Source organism: Anas acuta, chromosome 5 (genome assembly GCF_963932015.1).
Source record: "Anas acuta chromosome 5, bAnaAcu1.1, whole genome shotgun sequence".
NCBI classification, from domain to species: domain Eukaryota; kingdom Metazoa; phylum Chordata; class Aves; order Anseriformes; family Anatidae; genus Anas; species Anas acuta.
This window is the reverse complement of record NC_088983.1, coordinates 62,296,951-62,316,967: the sequence shown is the minus strand read 5'-3', so window position 1 is coordinate 62,316,967 and position 20,017 is coordinate 62,296,951. Positions and strand designations below refer to the sequence as shown.

General features: G+C 38.3%; 1 protein-coding gene across 8 annotated transcripts in view; it reads left to right on the top strand.

Moving 5' to 3' along the window:
- The window catches only part of TRIM66 (tripartite motif containing 66), a 47,102-nt gene that overhangs the window by 21,587 nt on the left and 5,498 nt on the right, over positions 1-20,017 (top strand). For 7 of the 8 annotated variants that reach the window (XM_068685248.1, XM_068685249.1, XM_068685250.1 and 4 more), the window contains 10 exons: positions 434-548; positions 1,412-1,558; positions 1,700-1,817; positions 3,277-4,163; positions 4,970-5,131; positions 13,449-13,709; positions 13,930-14,158; positions 17,329-17,389; positions 18,118-18,292; positions 19,128-19,438. In XM_068685248.1, the coding sequence (XP_068541349.1) occupies positions 434-548; positions 1,412-1,558; positions 1,700-1,817; positions 3,277-4,163; positions 4,970-5,131; positions 13,449-13,709; positions 13,930-14,158; positions 17,329-17,389; positions 18,118-18,292; positions 19,128-19,438 (2,466 nt within the window). The remainder of the gene's footprint in view (positions 1-433; positions 549-1,411; positions 1,559-1,699; positions 1,818-3,276; positions 4,164-4,969; positions 5,132-13,448; positions 13,710-13,929; positions 14,159-17,328; positions 17,390-18,117; positions 18,293-19,127; positions 19,439-20,017) is intronic. The other variant, XM_068685247.1, reaches the window with a different exon arrangement.

The window sequence follows — 20,017 nt, the reverse complement described above, 5'->3', positions numbered from 1 at the left end:
CCCTCCCCTGTCCCAGCTCCATGCCATCCCCTCGGGTCCTGTCGCTGTCCCCAGAGAGCAGAGCTCAGCGCCTGCCCCTCCACTCCCTCATGAGGGAGCTGAAGGCTGCCATGAGGCCTCCCCTCAGCCTGCTCTGCTATGGGCTGAACAAACCAAGGGATCTCAGCTGCTCCTCATACTTCTTCCCCTCTAGACCCTTCATCATCTTTTTAGCCTTCCTTTGGACACTCTTTAGTAGTATTATGTCTGTCTTACGGTGTGCTGACCCAAATCAGCATTATCACATTTGAAGTGTGGGAGAACTTAAAGGAAATGCTACAAATGGTGCTTTCACTGGAGTTCTTTGTCAACATTAGGTAACAAATAACTACCAAGTACTGAATAAAGGACATACCAGTTGGCTCATCCAGGGATATGTATCTCTTCCTCATAGGTTGCTTGAAGTAAAACACTTATACAAAAAAGTAGAAAATCAAATAAAAATGGCCAAGATGGTTTTGATAAATGAAATCAATAAACGAACAAACATCCTTCTTGAACAACTTGAAGTAAGTAAGGCTAGTTTCTTTTATACCCTGGGAAATTAAACTAAATTAAAATTAAATCCCAGTGCCAATGGAAGAATATAGATTGTGAATGTTATTGTCCCTTTGCTTATGTTTTCAAATATTCTTTTTATTGCAGGATTTTATTTGAAATCAATGGTTGACAAAGATTAATGATGAAGTGGCAAAATGTTTGCTTATCGTGTTATCCACATTTTCTAATACAGTTGCAGAGAATGTATGTGCACATTTTGAGTAATTGCAAAACAAGCCAGCTTTTGATTTTAATGTTTCATTTGTGAAAGATCTCTAGCACCACATTTAATATGTTTTGAAAATGATCTTCTGGTCTACTTTCTGTATAAACAGCCTGCAGTTTTGACTCTTAAGTTTTTGTATGTCCAGTCGAAGAGTATGTGATAGAAAAATACCCTGAGGAGGGTGGTATAGCCTCTCTCTTTGTGGTCCCTAAATCATGAATTGCTGGAGACTGGAATACCATTCTGTGTGCTTGCAAACACTGTGTGCTTGCCCTCTGCTGACATTCTTCCTTAGGTCTCCTCTTTGTGTGTTGTAATAGACAAGAAAGAGGTCCAGGTTCAGATTTGATCAAACGTTTACACTTTTCCCGTGTTACATTATTCTGCTAAACCAAGGCGAGAAGGCTGTAATTTATTCCTGAAGAAGTCATTGTTCGTCTTGATTTGGATATATCTGTTGAACAGGATTTGCTTTCTCTCTCTGATTGGTGCTTTAAAGAGACTATAACTAAGAGTGCCTATGTGTAACATAATTCCAATGATTGTATGCATTATGTGTGTCTGAAGGATGACAACTGTCTCCTACCTATTCTACATTATTAACAGAAAATCACAAGTGAAAGGAAGCAGAAATTGGAGCAGCAACTGCAAGGTGTTGTGGTTTTAAGCAGACAGGTTGAACATGTGCAGAACTTCACCAGTTGGGCAGTGTGCAGTAAAAACAGCATCCCATTTCTCTTCAGTAAAGAACTGGTAAGAGAAATACTTTCTCAATAAAGCGAAATTGCTCAGAACATGTGATAACTGTTTTAGGAATTTAATGATTCTCAAATAAAATACTTCTTATAATCTTATAACTGTTAATAAAATCATAATCCTTTGATATGTCACCAGATTGTATTTCAGATCCAGCGCTTGTTAGAGACAAATTGTAACACAGATGTAGGCCCTCCACTGAAGATGAGATTTACTTGGGATCCATCCTACTGGACTAAACAGCTGTCCAATTTTGGTACGAAAAATTTAGTGTTCTTTATTACGCAAGTGCCCAAAGGTATGCAAGACATACATAGACAATACGGTACCTGAAGTGCTCTCTTCTTATTTGAGTTCTAGTTTTGGTCTTTCTGTCACAGTCCTAAAGCAATGCTATTGTGGCTGAAAACCTTCATGCTTTTCCCCTACTAAAAGACATCATTATATGTAATGATATGTATAATTTATATATATCATTATATATAATATAATAAACCATAATATTATATAAATAATACACAATATTTATATAATATATAAATATTACCCTATAAACATTGCCTATAAATGTAATCTGTAAATATCTTTTTTGATAATCTTAGAAAATCACAATGTAAGAACACAACTACTAGTTTAATTAAAACCCTGTACAAGGCTAAGTGGATAAACTTTTAACTAAAATTACTGAAAATATAGCATCACTGTCTACTAAACAACCTTGGCTTTGCCTAATGTATTTGAATGCAGTTTTGTCCCAGGAAGCAGTAACTCTGCAACTACAGCCCTGTGAGTATGGCAGTCCCATTAGGAGTATCCTGAGTGAAGTGGATTACCTGCAGTGAGCCTTGTGCTGTTTCCTCTGCCTTACCCAGGGACAGCTGGTCTCAGCTATGCTTATGCTCCTCGGAGTGCGATGCTAACAGATACTATTTTAGTATCTCAGTGGCCCTGGGACCTGAACAGTGCTTAAGATGCTTACAATTAATGGGCACAAAGATGGCTTTAAGCCTTTTTCTGTGTAATAATGACAATATTATTTATGTAACGAATGCACATACTTTCCCAGCAACTATAAATTTTCCAACTGCTGCGAGTTTTTACAGTAAATTTAGTTTGGTAGGTAGATCAATGTTATAAAGGGTTGGTTCTCATCCCATTTTCAGTTATTTAAAACCTTTTAGTTTACCCCTTTTAGGGTAAAACAATAGCAAAGGTATTGCAGGGAATAATCTTCTCTTGGCTAAAAGCGTGGATAAGATTAGTTCATAGGTCATTTCTATTTATAGCTTTTATGATTCTCTCGTATATAACATCAATCTCTTTTATTTTGCTCACTTTCACCCTGAAAGCAGTCTTTTGTACCTGTGCTTGTGGATGAGAAAATGTGCTCAGAGTTTAGTAAAAAATGAAAGGATAAGCCAATATTCATCAGTTAAAATAATGTAAGTTGAGGGTAATTTTTCAAAGCATTTGCTGGTATTTCAATCATGAGTTCCATGGACATTAGAGGGAGTTTAGTATTATTTTAAATCACTGAAAAATCTTGAAAAATTTATGTTGGAGGTATATTGAAGGACTGCTTGAATAGGAGATGAGCCCTTTTATATTTGAATTGAAGAAAAGCGAATGGCAGTCATTTACAATTTTTATTGCATAAATTTGTGAAGATTTTAGGAGTGAGCAAGTTTACTGTTTTGTTTTGTTTTCTTTTCCAGGAGCTTTCACTATGGAAGGTGGACACATTTCTCATTCAGATGTGCTACTCTATGGAAATGTACAAGGATTACAGACATCCTTGTATCACGGACACTATTCCCCAGCATCACAGCCGGAGCCTGTGAATAGCCAGCCACATCAGTTTCCACCTGCAGTTCAGTGTCCTATGCCCATGTGTTGCTCACACTGCCTCAGTGTCCCTCATCCAAACAAAGCTCAGCCTTCTCACCAAAACATAAACCGCCACCAAAATTTTCAACATCCCGAACTGCATCAGCAGCAGTTTCCTCTGCAGTACAGCATGCAGCAGCGTGACAAAGAGCAAAGGGATGTTCCCCCGCCTCTGAAGTTAACACAGCCTAGGCTGGAGCAACAGTCACGCCCAGAGTCAGAGAATACATCAGGGAAGATGGGAAAGCATTTACCACCCCAGCAGCTGCAGCAGACTGCACCTCTGGGTTATGCTGTTGTATCACATGAGGCTCAGCAAGTTCACACAAGCCATCCACAGTCATTCCGCACACAGACTGCTTTGCAAACATCAACTGTGCAAGTGCAGCTTGGCCATCTTCAGAAGATAAAGTCTAACCACTTGCAGCAGCCACCACAGCAGCAGCAGCTGCCTCCAGCATCGCCACTGTCAGGTCAGAATGAGAACACCCACAAACAAGTCATCCAGCAGAGCCTGGACATAATGCACCACCAGTTTGAACTGGAGGAAATGAAAAAGGATCTGGAGCTTCTTCTCCAGGCCCAAGGACAGTCCAGCTTCCAGCTGAACCAACCCAAGCCAGCTCAGCATGTTCAACAAACCATAGTTGGTCAGATCAATTACATAGTGAGGCAGCCAGCCCCGGTTCAGCAGCAAATCCAAGACGAATCTCCAGTAAGTTCTCTGAAAGTTCTTTCCTATTTCTTTTAGTCAATGTAAGCTCAGAAATGGGGAACAAACACCTTTGAGATTTCAAGCAGATTGAACTTTGTTGTCTTTTTGTGTATGTTAGAAATCAGCAGAAATTTCATGTCTCATAGAGATCTGTCCAAAATTTCCTGTGAAGTGCTGCATAAACAACCTGGATCCCAAATATTTGAATCTGTAAATAGACAAGGCAAGCAGCAGGTGGGAGAATAAAAGCATCATCATTCCCCCTTTGTGTGTAGGTAACTGAAGGACAGAAAAATTGAGTAACTGTCTTTACTTTTATAGCAAAGAAGGAATAAAACCTGTCTTCTGAATCCCAATCCAGAGTTTCTGCCTTTGCAAAAGGAACAATTGCTTGGTGGTGGGCATACAAACTCTGTAAGGAAGATAAGGTGGCACAATAAAGTGGCTTTAAGACTCATTCAAAACAGTTAGAATTGCCTTGGAAAGGTGGTTGAAATTTCCCATTCTGTAAGTCCTGTGGAGTTCCCACCCTGAATGACTCTCAGTGGCTTAGATTTAGGAGCAAACAGCAGGTTTTGGGGATAGCTGTACATTTCAGTAGCTTTATTGATCTTTTTCCATGAATGTTTGAGATAGATAAATATCTCTCTTTTCATTTATCTCTCTAGCTGGATTTACTTTTAACATCTTTGCTTTAGAGTCCTTCCAGACTTTTCATATTGTGTATGTTGTGTTTATGTGAATTTGCCACTTTTTTTTTTTTAACTGAGATTTTGAAAACACTAATTCTTAATTTTGATTTGTAGGTCTGTGAGAGTTCCCCTGAATTCGATGTCCAGAAGCCTGTAGTTCCTCTTGACAGAAGTGATATTCCCTCCCTGTCACAGTCATTAGATGAAGAAGCCAGTGTCAGCAGCCACTCCCCTGAATCAACATTGCAACAATCAGCTTACAACCCAGTGAGAAAGGTATAAGGAACTATTTTTTTTTAATAAATGTTTGGAATAGAAAACATGTTTTCATAATATTGAGTATAACGTGTCATTAGAATTTGCAATTAAGGTGAAAAAATAAAATACAGTAAAAGTTGACAAAATAGCTTGTAAATCTTAGAAGACAGCCATAGCCTAATCTAGTGTGCATCCCCCAGTAACATGTCTATGCACCGTACTGTATGTACACAGGTGGCAGATCAGCAACTGTTCTATAACGTGGTGTAGTGGGTGACAGTGGTAGTTGGGTGATGGTTGGACCAGATGACCTTGGAGGTCTTTTCCAACCTTCATGATTTTATGTTTTTATAAGCTAGTAATTGCTAGTGCGATGCTAGTAGCACTTGAATTTGAAAAAGGAGTCAGGGATTCCGATGAAGTCCTGAAAAGCATCCTTCAAAATACTTGCAAGGAAATGGCAACACTAATTGTTATTGAAATTGTGGTTTTGAAAGGGGTATGATTTTTTTTATACTCTCTTTGCTTGTGCATAAGCAGAAAAATAATAAATTTCTATATCTCTAGAATATTTTAGCACATACTACTGACCCTTCCACTCACTGGTAATCCCCAACTATTGAAAAAAATCAGCCAAAACAGGAGAACTCATTTTTATCAGTAGATTCTTGCTGGCTCTGGGTACCACCTGTGCATTTGTGGCAGGCAAAAACTCCCTTTTTACCTTGCTGAAAATATCCCAAACATGTTCTGGTTGCTCAAAACTGTTTGGTACTTCTGTGCGTGACTCATGTTTTGTACCATGTCGAAGTCTTTCATGACTATTTTTTCTTGGAATTGATGCATGGAATATTGTGGAAGAACTTGTCTTTCCTAACCCAAAGAAAGAAGTTATTTTATACTGTTTTTGTGTGTAGCTTGTTGATCCAACATATTTATGATGCAACATTGCGGGAGATCCTTTTGGGAATTGTAGAGACGGAAAGGTAATGATTACTGAAGGTATGGAAGCAGCACGCAAATCAAATTTGGAAGCCAGAATGAAATCTGCAATTTCTAACTTAATCCTGTAAATGCGATGACATTTCTGGATCAGGCTGGTGGGATCACAACATTACGATATGATGGTCTTTGGCTCTGAACTTTCACATGTGGGAGCAGATCTCTCTCAGCCTCTGAAGACAGAGCACAGGACTGAGGAAAGCTATGCAAATTTTCAATGAAAGGCCTACCTTTACCTTAGGAAATGACTGAAAGTATAAGATGTTTAAGGTGTAAGGAAGACCCTGAAAATGAACACACATTCTTCTTGCAATGCAGACACACCTTCAAAGTTATTTCTGAAAATAAATGGAAATGCTAAGCAACTAACTTTCAAAGGCTCTTTCTACATGCATGTTGAAGAAGAAATCCATGTCTTCTGTACCTGCAAAGGAAGGTTTCTTCCAACAGCTGAAGTGAAAAAAGTCAGAAAAGGGAAAAAAATTGAAGCACGTGTGCAAGAGAGAGTCTATTGTAGTTTGATGGGAAAAGGAGTTTTTTTTTTTTTTTAAAAAAAAAAAAGGGAGAAATGCTTATTGTTTGCTGTACAAGCTAAGAAGGCAGCAAGAGAAAGGAAAAAAAAATGGATTTTTTTTTTTTTCTAGTGGTACTAAGAAGTGCATGCTCTTGTGCAGAAATCACAGGTCTGTACAGTTTTTACTGGTTTCTTGGAATATCTGCAAGAAATGAGGACACTCAACAGCTTCAGTACCACCCATATTTGTTTGTAGATATCTTTTCTAATGAGCTGTTTGGGGTGAAGTCACAATATCCTGACAGCTCTGGAAATGGCTGATTAGAAATAATGAAGGAAAACCACAATAAGGAAAACTTGAAATAACTTTTCCATGAATGCTGTTTAAAGGTATCTGACTGCTTTTGCTAGAATAAACTAGAATAGCTTATAACTAGAATAAAGCTAAGTTTAAATGGGAGATTGGTTCTTATTTAAGAACAAGGGAATATGTCTATTTTTTATCATCTCTGTTTCACCTATTTAAATGTTTCCACACTTGTCTTCAGACAAAAAAAAAAAATCCGTATATGTGTCTATCCATTTATTCTTGTATGGCCTGTATTCAGAACATTTCGTCTCACATGTTCTTGGAGGACATGGAGAAATCTGAATGTGAAGTCAAAAATACTACACTTGGAAAATATGGTAGAGAAAATGGCTAAAGAAACCTCTTGCTACCAGGAGGAAATCTGCATTCTGTGTTTTGGAGAATAATCATTGTTGGACTTCTTGGCTTCGTTCTGCAGTTTTTGCTGAACTCTGGCACCCTTCATTGTGTGCAGCATTCCTAGTGGAGCAGGTAATTCCCTGGCTGATGAGATTCTTTCATTAAAGAGAGAGAAAGTGGTGTGAACCAGAATGTAGCAACACTCAGAATTAATTGATCAGTGATGTATTTGCCAAGATCTGTCAAAAAATAAAAGTTTCCATTAGTCCAGCGATTTTCTTTATTTTGGAGAGGTAAAAGGCTTGATTGCTTTTGTAAATAAACATCTCTGTTTTAACCGTGAAATGTGCTTACAACATACATTTGGTATTACAGACTGATAACTAGTTGAATTGTCTGAATATGGGATCGCGTTCATGTGTGAAGTGATACAGAACAGATGCTATTAATAGCTTGGGATCACAACATCACCCAAATGGGGAAACCACAAGTGCGTTATTCAGATCATCCCAGACAAGTGCTAGTGCAGCCGTTACACCACAGTGCAAGGCACTCGTATGCCCCGAGCGCCTTTGATTTCAGAGACGCCTGTTCGAGTTGTTCCGATGAGTAGTTTTCTGTCCCTCACAGTTAAAGCTGATTATTGATAAACAAAAGTCGAGAAGCAATGATGAAACACTTCATACACTTGTCAAATATCCTCAGGTTTTATGTTTCAGCCTCTGTCAAAAATTAAATCCAGCTTTATCGAATGGACAGAATTTTGGTTTTCTAGTGGTATAAAGTAGGGATACGTAGTCAGTGTCTAGCAGAAATATTGAATTGCAAGTCATTGAATTGTTATGTTGTCATATGAAGGAATGAGCTCTCAGATTCACAATTTTGTGAAGGTTACCAACCTTCTACAGTGATACGGCCTACCTGTTGCTTTTATGTAGTATGCTCTTGAGTTATTCATTTGCACACAGGACTGGAGAGATCATTATTCTAAAGCACAGGCAAGAATAATAAGATATTTTTTTTTGGCCAAATTATGTTTTCAGGAGTAATAAAGGGCGTATGGTCCTTGTTTTGCATATCTGTATCTAATTGTCATTGTGGCTGTGATGAGCAAGAGGTCTAAAGGCTGTACCTAGCATATGAGGAAACATCATAATTACTGTATATCTACAACAAAATTATAGTTTAAGGCTGAAGTACTGCTGCAACAGACTCCATCGTTGCAGAGCTAGCTGGATCTCTCTCCTCCTTAGACTTTAAGCGCATCCCCTTTAGTTAGAACCAGGGCTTGTACTTCTGGGAGGGAGGATTACTTATCCTGTCCTTCTGCTGGATTGGGTCCTGGGCTGTGGTACACTCTGTACCATACTTACTCATCCTAAAAACATAACAGGCTTTGGCACTCATGGTTCTGCCCTTTTGAAAATTGCAATCATGATAGCATCTGTCAAACTACGGTTTATGTTTCTCAGCAAACTTTGAGAGTTTCTTCCCTCGAGCTGTCATTTCACCTTCTGCTTAAAATAAATCTGAACATGCCATACGCTGTATTTGTAAATGATTACTGAAGAGCTGTATATACTCAGATTCCTCCCAGCCGTTTCCTTCTAGGTGGCATAGCTAATATAGTAGCAGTTCCCTGTGGAACCTCTCTCTGCCTCCCCCTGGGACTAGATGTGTGGGAACTACTTGGGCTTTGCTGTGCCAATGTCACCAGTGCTGCAGGACTCTCAGAGAGAACAATCAATCTTCATTTGTTGTAGGTGGCCTTCGCAGATATTCTGCCTGAACACATTTATCCTAAGCTTTATTAAGGACAACTCCTCCGTCTTAGTGGCAAGTGCTTAACTACGATGTTTTTACTGTTGTTGTTCTTTTTCCTTCAAAAGCAATGTAAAATTTGTGGTGGGGAGCCTTGGGGAGCAAGGTACAGGTTTTCATTTTTACTAGATTTCCTTCAACATGGTGTTATTACTTAGTAATTGGAAGTAATAATAATATAATACCTGACCCTTGGACTTTGAAACTGAGCTTGGGGATAGGGTGAGCTTGCTTGCCCCCCATTATTAGTAGTTTTAGGGGGATTATTTGGTGAAGGAAAGGATGATAACAGACTCTGGAATTTAGAGTCCTGCAAATTCTGAAAGTATCAGTGTGTTTTTTGTTTTTTTTTTTTTTTTTGACATTTTTGATTCCGTAGTTACAGCGCAAATGTGTTCATGCTTAATGAAATTAGGTACATTTCCCAGAATGTTAATTTAACAAAATCTTTTGCTTTGACCTGGAAAAAAAGGATAAATAAAACATGATGCTGCTTGCTCCATACAATCTCTTCCTCCTTCCACTTTAAGCTAGCTCCAATTTATTCAGACAAAATGTAAGGAAGCTGTAGATTCTTTTTCTCATAAAAAATGGGAAGAAAATCCTTTGGATTCTACTCTAAAATTGGGCAATATGAATAGGAAGCATGTGTAGACTGTGTTATCAGTGCTGCTGTGTGTGGTGAGTTAAACAACTGGATTGGAGTAGTACATTTGTTTAACCTCCTAGCATAATGAGCTGCCAGGGGGATTGCTCCACTTAATAGCAGCCGTTCATTACTCTGCAACCATTTGCAGCGTGTTATTTCTCTTATAGCAAAGAGAATTGGCGGTTCCTAGTTTTAGCTTTCTTTATCTGTGACACTTAATGTCAACAGCCTTGAGACTTTGCCAAAACAATCCTAACAAATCCTAATCCCAGTGTTTCAAGGTAAGTATTTGCTTCTCAGAATTCTTCTGTATTAGTGCTGCATGTTTACACTGGACCTTTTTAAATGCAACAGTGATCAAAGAAATATTTGAACTGAACAATATGTTTATTTCTTGTTCTCTGAAGGCACTTTGCATGTTCTTTATTCTTACCTTTCACTACCATAGCTATGGAATTTGTGGTAGAAGGCATTTTGGGGTGGTGATGCTGCTGCCATTATATTATAGGGATCATCAGACCAAAATTAATTATGAGACAATGAGAAATCCATTTCTAATGTCAGATATAGTTGGATGTGCCAGACTGTACATTAAAATGTCAAAAGTTTCAAAATTAACCTACAGCTGAAGCCACCTCTACCCAAGAGCATAATTAATGCTTGTTGTTGTTCAAAGGGTGCAATGTAAAAGCAGTAGAGCTTTTATAAAACAGAGATCAATTCTTTAAAGGCATCCCATCTGCAAAAACTAGCTGAACTGTCAAGGGAAAAGAGAAATTTTTGCTAATGGCAAAAGAAATGATTATTTTAGGGAGTGAATTAATAGGCTATTAATGAGCCTTGTTCCCAGTGCATTGTTCACTTCACACTTGACAGCAGCTCCATGGATCAGAATGGAATGTGTCTGTTCTTAACTGTGAGTTTTAATATTTTGTACTGAAAGATCATAATGTTGCTTCATCATTAAAAAACCCACAAAATTAACTTTTGCCCCAAGGGAAAGACAGATGGCAGTTTGATGGCCTCATTATTCTTTTTTCTTTTTAACACGAGTAAGGTTTTATGTTGGCTTATATAATCTAAAAAAAAAAAAATCTCCTAAGAAACTGATGCTAGCTAGAAGACTAAAAAAGCTATAGCCATAAAGTGCAAGTGATTTTCACCTTTCAAAAAATGTTTGTTAGAACAAAGTCTTATGCGTCTATGTATTTCTTTCTTCCTTCAAGAAGAGTAGACCCAGTGACTGCTCCCAGTAAGTAAGCTTGGCTCTCTGGAGCCTAGAGTAATCCTACCGTTGGCGTAGTAGGGCTAATGTTTCACCCACAGTGTGTGCAGTTACATGTGGAGAGGTCTACGAGGCCTCAGTACGTAATAGGTGACGGCATGCCTTTGTAATACAAGCAAAGGAAAACGTGCAGTGATTAGAAGCAATTAGCCTCAAGGTCTCCAGTTAGCTTGCTGCACAGCTTTGGGTGATGTTCTTACCATGGGTGTGCCTCAGCATGCCCATTGCCACTGGAGCACACCGTTAGGTAGCTCCTTGTGACTCAGAGAGGAATTTGTGGATGCTTCATGGCTTTGAGAACCCGACTAAATAAATACTTAATTACCTCAGAGGGAACTAATTAATGCTCACAATGGACTTAGACTGTAATCAGACCTCCCTTTTCCCCTTATTTCTATCTGTTCAGTTCAAGTAGGAATTCTGTTTCTTACTTAGTTTCTGTAAGTGATATAAGATCAATTCAACCTGTCACAAGCAAATTATGACAGCACATGAACATATCTGGTCTTTGTGGTCATCGTTAGGATGTGGGATCATAAAGGCTAGATTCCTTTCTGACTTACGTATATTCCTTTGGCTTGAAACCTAAGCAATCTTAGAAATGCTCTGTCGGATGAGGTGTAAAGAAAACGGTGCCTCCATCAATGCATTTCCTCATTTGTTGTGCTCTAGTTTTCAACTCGAATGTAAGGTAGGAAGAACACGTTTGCCTAGTTTCCAGCTGGTTCCAAGAATTTGTTGTAGCCCAGAAAGCTTAGATTCAGGGATAGTAACCCCCAAAAGTGAGCAGAAAGAGAAGTGAGAACACCCTGGCTGCAGAGACCCAGTAATATCTGGGGTGCCTTCTAGATGGCAAGGACCCTTCAGGACTGCTAATAATAATTATAATAATAAAAAAGCCTTACTAGAGCACTCTGAACTCTGCAGAAGAGCTGATGTCTTCGTCTCAAATGCTGCAGAATCTACTGCAAACTGAGGAAAAGGCAATTATATTACATCCTTAGACAAAAGTTAATGTCTGCGGGCAGAATGTTCTCCTAGCACATGGGTGATATGTATCGCATGCAGAGGGATTTGAGACCGATATCTTCGGCATTATGTAGGATTTACACAGGCACAACTGGACAGCTCGGTCTAGACTACTGATTTTACCACTGCCAGATTAAGATGGACAAAGTTATCAAAATCCAAAATGGAGTGGCAGCTGAGAATTAAATTAATTACATCTACAAAATGGGTCCTGTCTCAGATTCACTTCTAAGTCACAGGCCCCAGCAGAAAAATCAGTACAATGAAATTAAACTCTAATTCAGATGCAATCAACACATTTCTTTTTGTCTTGATTTATATTATAATGAGTACTACTGTATGGTAGTCAAATGGAAAGGATTTATTCAGTCAATTACCACGGGTAATGAAACACCAATGAACTATGATGAAGTAAATGGAAAATTACATATCGAAATGACACAGATCTCTGTACTTCTTAAGGCTGCTTATATTTGCTTCATATGGATGCTAGCAGAGATGTGATTTCAGTTCAGTCACAAGTTCCTGGCTGTAAGGGAGCTTAAGGAAATCACTTAAATGGGTGGATTTGCTTTATTTTGCATAACAGTGTTTCTGTATTTCTAATGGTGATGAGTCACGAGACAGTAGCAAATGCATATTGCTAAAACTATTACTTCAGAGTCTTTAGTAAATAGGCTTCTCCTTTTCTTTCCAAGCTAGACATGTACATCCTTTCCTTCTTAATACGTAGAATATGGTTTTGGGGTTACACTATGATATTTAAATGGCAAATGCCTTCAGTTTTAATGAAACAGACTCACTACCATAAAGTGTTTAGCATCATAAAGTAACAATAGTTTCATCTGTTTATGTCAGATCTGAATCTTATTTTTTCTAAAACTTCATCCTGAGTAAAATGATCTGATGATTGCTGAATAAAATGATAAAATTTGTGGTCTGAATCTTATTCCTCATGGAATGGCTTAATGGAAATTAGAAGGGTTGATATCAAAGATAAATTTAGGACAGTGTTCTACCTGCTTAAATTTCCCATTCATTGTAGGAAGTTAAAAATCAGGATCCCTGGGAGTGATCAAAGGATGACAATTTTTCTAAGTCACAGAAGAGTAACATGGGCGTCTCCTTTTCCAGTTTTCACTTTTAATGACGGAAACTGTAAAGCCTCTGGAAATGGTGTCCAATTGCAATAGATACTCTCATGACCTTATGACTCAACTGCTTCATTACCTACAGCTGAAACAGCATCTCATCCATTACAGAAATAGCAACAATATTTTGCTGCCAGAAAACTGATTAACATACTGTTTTTATTCCTTTCCCCAGCGTTCAGCATCATTAAGCATTGTGGGCTTTTCAAACGATTTAGAAATGGAACTACCTTCAACAAGGTTATCCAGGTCCGCTGATCCACAGATACACGATGTGGCTGCTGTAGCACTTGGTTCATCCCCGAACACCCGTTGTGACTGTGATACTCCACCAGAACCAGTACCCAGCTACAGCTTAGTACTGGGCAGAGCTCCAGGCGACTTGAGCCCTGGCCTTGCACCAGGTGATACGCTCCAGAGCAGCGCTAAGTGCAAGGTAGGAATCACTCAAACTCCTCTACTGAAAAGGACCCCATTTTCATTGGTAGGACACATTATTGTTAGTCAGTTAAAAGTGCCTGTTTCAGTTAAGTACAGTTTGGCTTCAAGCTTCAATCAGTCTTCAAGCTGGTACTTGAAGACTGATTACAAGTTGTTTGCTTAAGGTGGAAACAAAGAAAATTAATTATAAAATTTGATATTTTTTTCCTCTGAAGCTGGAAAATGAAGACTTGAATACTGTGGATCATCCTCTAGAAAACAGCATGGCCTCTGATGGGCAAGATGTAGTAAATGAATTAAGTCTTTCTATGCAAAAAGTGCTGGAAGAACCTATTAATCTTTCGGTCAAAAAATCTCAGCGTTGTACTTCTCCTTCTGAAGCGCTCAGCAACAATTCTTCCCTGCCTGTGAATGACAGAATGAGACAACTTAGAAATGAAGAAGGTACCAAGCTTTTCATTGTTTTCTTTAGGTTTGGGAGTTTTTTTCTTATCACTGTGCATTAGAAGCATTACAAAACGGTATGCTTTTTAATGTACTTTCATAAATGTGTTTTTCCATCAAGCTTCAAATATTATCAAGTACTTAATCCAATGGAAAAGCGTGTTTGATTTCATTTGTGAAGGAAAGCTTGGAAATTCTATGCCTTGAATTTGTAATATCCTTCATCTCTGAACAAGAAATGAGTGTGACTATGTGAAGTACCTGGATTTTAGTTCTCTTAAAAGCACTTCCTGTTAATGAGACCTGCTGTTACGATTATTGAAGAGCTGGTTTTAAGAGTCCAAATTCAATTTAGGGAAGAAAAAAAAAAAAAAAAAGAGGACTTCCAAAATATAAAATGCTTTCTGCTAAGTCCTGCACATCAGTCATATAGCAAATTTTTGTAAGGTTAATATATTTCACAGTATGTGCTTTTGCTTGGCTCTTCTACTGTGGAACATTCCCTTCAGCCAAGGCCTATTTCTTCAGTCTTAATGGAGAATTAGACCTTACTTAACTCTTTTCATGGGCAAATTGCCAGCATCCTTGTGCTATACTGTAAAGCCTCATTCCTGCAAACTCTAAAAGTCAATGGGACTATTCATGCAAGCAAGGGATTTCAGGATCAAGCTGTTATTCTGTGACTTATGCCAATATTTGGCTGCTTTTCTCCGTAAAAGATGAATTAATATTTTTATCTTCATGCTGTATTTTTATACAGAGAATTCTAATTAGTACAAAGAAGGCCTAGTTCAGTGAACCAAGGAAATGTATTTGTCTTCTCTTAGATGTACTAAGCCAAACTGTGACAGTTATGCCACAATCAGCTGTAAGCTGGGAGTAGTAAGGATCAGCTGCACCCCTAAAAAGCTGTGCCTCGGTCAGGTTAAGTCACTTTGAAAGGAGCAGTTTTGTAGTGTCTGATTTGGGTTGTGTGACACTATACACAGAAAATCCCAGCATGCAGAATCACGCAGTCCATGATAGACACTACAGATTTGCTCTGAGCAGGGATGGAAAGACCGGAGCGTTGACCTCAATGCTGCTCCCTTTCCCCAAGGAATGATCAGTAGTGAATAATACCCATCCTGCTCTCTGTCTGAAGAAGTGCAGTGAAGGGAGACCTAAGGAGATGTCGTCGTGGTGTGCAGCATGCATCAGTGAGAGATTCTCTGTTGCAGAGGTAGCATATCTTTGCTGGAGGCTCTCTGTAGGACTAACTGGCTTTGGCAATGCTGTGCTGCCCAAACCCACTCCTTTTGGTGTGCATGTCCAGTGGCTCATCCTTTTTTTTTTTTTTTTTTTTTTTTTTAATACCAAATCTAAACATTGCAGCTTAATTTAGAGCAAAAATACTTCTTATCCTAACCCCTAAGGGATGTGGTAAAATTTTACATCGTTTCATCATTTTTCTTCATACAGCCTCTTTTCTTCTTATCATGGTTTGCGCAGATCCTCCCACCCCTTTCCTAGACTAAACAAATCTGATGATTTCAGGCTCTCCTCATGGCTCAGTTGCTTTTCTTTTTTAAACCACCTCATTCCTTCTGTGCTATTCTGGGCTCTCTGCAATTAGAGTGCTGCCCACAGCTGACTGCAGTGTTGCAGCAGAGGCCTCTGGGGTGCTGAGCAGCGCAGGGTATCGGCTTCCTGTGTTTTACATTCCTCACTACTGGTAATACGCTGCAGGATGGCATTTGCCTTCTTTTCCAGCAGCATTACATGATTGACTTGCTTGTAGTGAAGGGTATAGCATTAACCCCTAGTTCCTTCTACAGGACAGTTCCCTAGTCAAGTTAATTTCCTTCGTGATTTCATTCATCTGATCCTTCCTTCATAAGCGTAGGACTTGGAGTTGCCTCAATTCAGTAATGCTGAGTTAGGATATTTTTTAAAAAAATGTATCAAGATAATTTTTGGATTGTCAACATTCTCCAGCGCTCTTGCAACCCCTCTGGGTTGGTGTCTTCCACATCTTGTATAAGTACTCTTTCTTCATGAGCCAAGTTACTGGTGGAAATGTTGAATAATGTCAGGACCCCAGCACCACTGGAACATACTCTGGTTTGACAGTGTACAAGAGCTGCTCCTTCAGCTATGTGTGCGGTCGCACCGTAGTAATTCTGTCCGGAGCCTTGACTACCAGCCTTCACCTGAGCAACAGTCACAGGCGAATAACGCATTGGAGTGACATGACATACACCTTTCCGTGTTAATCTCGATTGTTTTGTGTTTCCTATGACTGGGAACAACGAGAGAATATCTCAGAGGCATGTTGCTCTAAAGCAATGAGCTAGGGACCATCTTTGAAAAATTATATTTTGATGGCGCTTACTTATCTCTGGATAGACATGGTTTATTTTCTTGTTAGTATTATCTACGTCAAAATAATTCCTAACAAAGTATGGAGGTTGTCAGTGGACTGATATTTAGAGGGGCATCTGTTAGAGCATTCATTTCTATCCCCCATTCCATCTCTCCAAAGCTGCTTTGTTACTGATGTCTAGTATCAGTCAAGAGCTGCAGTTATGAACATGCTTATGTAGTGGAAAATTTTGAATTGACATGTTTATATGTTACATACTTTGGAGGGTATAAAGGAATCCTATAGCATAGCTTTTGTCCCTAAGAGACAGATGGAAGGCATGATTTCTTTTCTGTTTCCAGTAACTAGAATTATCCAGGAGCTCTAAGCATGGAACAGGAGACTGCAAAGACTTCCTGAGCCTCAAGCATTCAGACCTCAGCAGGTCTCTTGTTGTCAAGTGAAAAATAAATGGCAAAGAGGATTACTTACATTGTTCCCTGTAAATGGATGAATGTGTCATGTCTGTGTATGTCTGTAATACCATAGGAATGTAGCCACTTCCACAAAATATTTGGGAAAGGCTCCTTGTATTCAATACAGGACTTTCAACTGTGGTTGAAAGCAAAGAGAGAGAGAAAGACTGTATCCCAGAATAGAAAATAGCACACACATTTGATATACATATAGATGAAATGATTCCATAATTCACTTATGATATCATATTAAACACCAGTCAGAAGTACATGAATATTGAAGTACTTTCTACACTAATCTGACTCTGATATTATAAATATTTTATTCATTTTCTTATCTTCTGTTCCAGATTCCAATAACTGTGAAAAGGAACATTTAGAAATGGATATGAAAAGCAATCAGGATGTCAGGTAACAGTCTTTTTTTTTTTTTTTTTATAGAAAAGCACTGGCCATGAAATTTTATGCGTGTATTTAGAAAATTTCTCATACTTAATGCTAATGGAAGACTTGTTTTAAAAAGAATGCAAGATTCCTTATAGATAATAATTCTGAAAGTTATGAAGTATTTTCTTAAAACTTGAAAAGAATTTAAAAACAAGTGGTGAGTTCATGCATTCCTGTTCTCTTGTGATTTTTCAGAATGTTTAAATATTTGCACTTATCTCATTTGAACAACTATGAGCTGTTTAGCCCCAATTAAACCTAACAAATATACATATGTAATGGTAACAGGATTAACGTTATCTTGAATTTCATAAAATTTTGGTTTTTGCTATTGCTGTGCTAATATTTTAAAGCAAAGGTGAATGATATGCTCAAAATGATATTTGAAGACAGCCACACTGAAAAGCATCAAACCAGGCTTGAATTGAGATGATTAAAACCAATACATTTGAGGATAGTCAGGGAAAGATTTTGGGACAGAAGTTAATAATGCATTTGCACACATCGTTAAATGAAAATTCTTGTATTCCAATTTCTTAAAGAATCGGCATGTGAAAAACTTTTCAGATTTTAGCCAACAGAGTCACAAAGGAAAAAGAGAACAAACAATAGTACATGGAAAATGTTGAAACTGAGTAGAGAGGAGAATTTTGTGGAATATGACTTAATTTAACCATGTTTCATTTTAACAGATCTGGCCCTAGAGAGCTGAAGATTCCTTATGTGAGACTGGAACGTCTGAAGATACTTGCATCAGAATCTGGGGAGCTCCCAGTTTTTAAGCTCCAGCCACAGGATAGTGAGCAGGAGGGCAGTTTCCTCCTGATAATTGAATGTGGGACCCAGTCTTCAAGTATGGCTATCAGAGTGAGTGGAATTTGTTTGAAGTTTTACCTGTTTTTTCATTATTATTTCTCTGGCTTATAATTATAATTACTGAAAGTTATTATACACTAAACAGGTCTCTTTATAAGTACTCTTATAATTCATTTCACCCTCATACACTTCTGTGATGGGCCGAAGTAAGAGGAGGCAGCTTTTGTTTTCTGCATAGTTCCCTTTTACTTCCATTTCTGAGAAGTCTGTTTCATCAGATAGCTGTAGTGTTTTTGTATTCTAACAGTCTGGATTGTCTGTCTAGTCACAAACATAGGAAAATAACTTAAATATAACATAAATGCATATTCAGGCATGGCATCTTTGGATGATAGGAACCAATTCCAGAAATTACAGCGTTACAGTTTTTTAAAAAGCTTAATATTCTGTCACTTCACCAAAGTCTTAAATGTGAATTTCCTTTCACAGAATGAAATTAGAATTTCTGTTGGGAAGAAAAAAAATGTTCTCTCTCTTTCTCTCTCTCTCTCTTTTTTTTTTTTTTTTCTTGAGCTGTTTCCTGTAAAACTTGCATGTGGCAGAGGTGCTTCATACAGTTACCATATATAAGCTTGTTTCTGTGACATGAAATCTATGCTACTCTGTCTGTGTTATGGTACTGTGGTATGTGGAGGAAGTGACTTGACCAAGATGACCTGGCCAACCAGTGTCTGATTCTGAGCTGAGCATAAGCCTGCTAAAACTCAGTGCCCTCTCCAGTAGGGTTCATTGTAGAGAAACTAATTTTTCTGCAGGTAAGTACTGCTGTTATATGCTTAGATATGAAAACGATGACTGTGTGATCCCAGATTTTTCTTCCTTTAAGATAAATAAAGATGGTCCACCTGAAGGACTGAAATGCAAAGAGGAGATCATGGAAGACAGAAAATTTGTTACAACCCAGGCTGAAGGACAGATACAATCTCCTCCTGTAGATACTCTACCTTCTGATCAGAAGTTCAGTAATGGTACCTCCCTCACGATGAAAAAATCTCCAGTCACTCAGGAAGTCAATACAATTGAGAATGAAGATTTCTGCGCTGTGTGTCTTAATGGAGGAGAACTGTTGTGTTGTGATCACTGCCCCAAGGTCTTCCATCTCTCCTGCCATGTTCCAGCCCTCCTCAGCTTTCCAGTGTATGTATGACATTTCACTAATGTTCTCTGTTTCTGCTTACTGCCTTGGGGTAGAATATTTCCTCAGAGATGTATGTGTCAGCCAAACACAAAGGCAAGGACTGCATCTCTACTTATCTTTTTTGTTATTTTCTTACAAATGAAAGAATTGTCTTATTTTCATCTAGTTTCAAGTATGTATTAACAACAACCATTTCCACGCCTTTCCTGCAGTTAGCTGGCCAGTACAACAAAGGAAGTGGCAGACCTAAGCTTTAAGATCTTACAACTTTCTGGAGAAAAAGTAAAATTCTAACTCTCATGTAATATTGGTGGTATAGGTGTTAACTCTTTCCTGCAAGAACAGTGACTTGCACAAGTACAGGAGCAATCAGTGAGCTCGACGGTTAAAAATAAATAAATAAATAAATAAATGTTCAGTTTTCCAGCCAGTTCTGGTGGAAATTTAGGACTACTGGGGCTTTTGTTGGCAATGTTTAGGACATGGGTTTTCTAAGACATATAGTCTCATGTAGCAACTTGTCGCAGACAAATTTTATGTGACAAAGATGCCCAGCTGGGTATGTGTCCACACAGCAA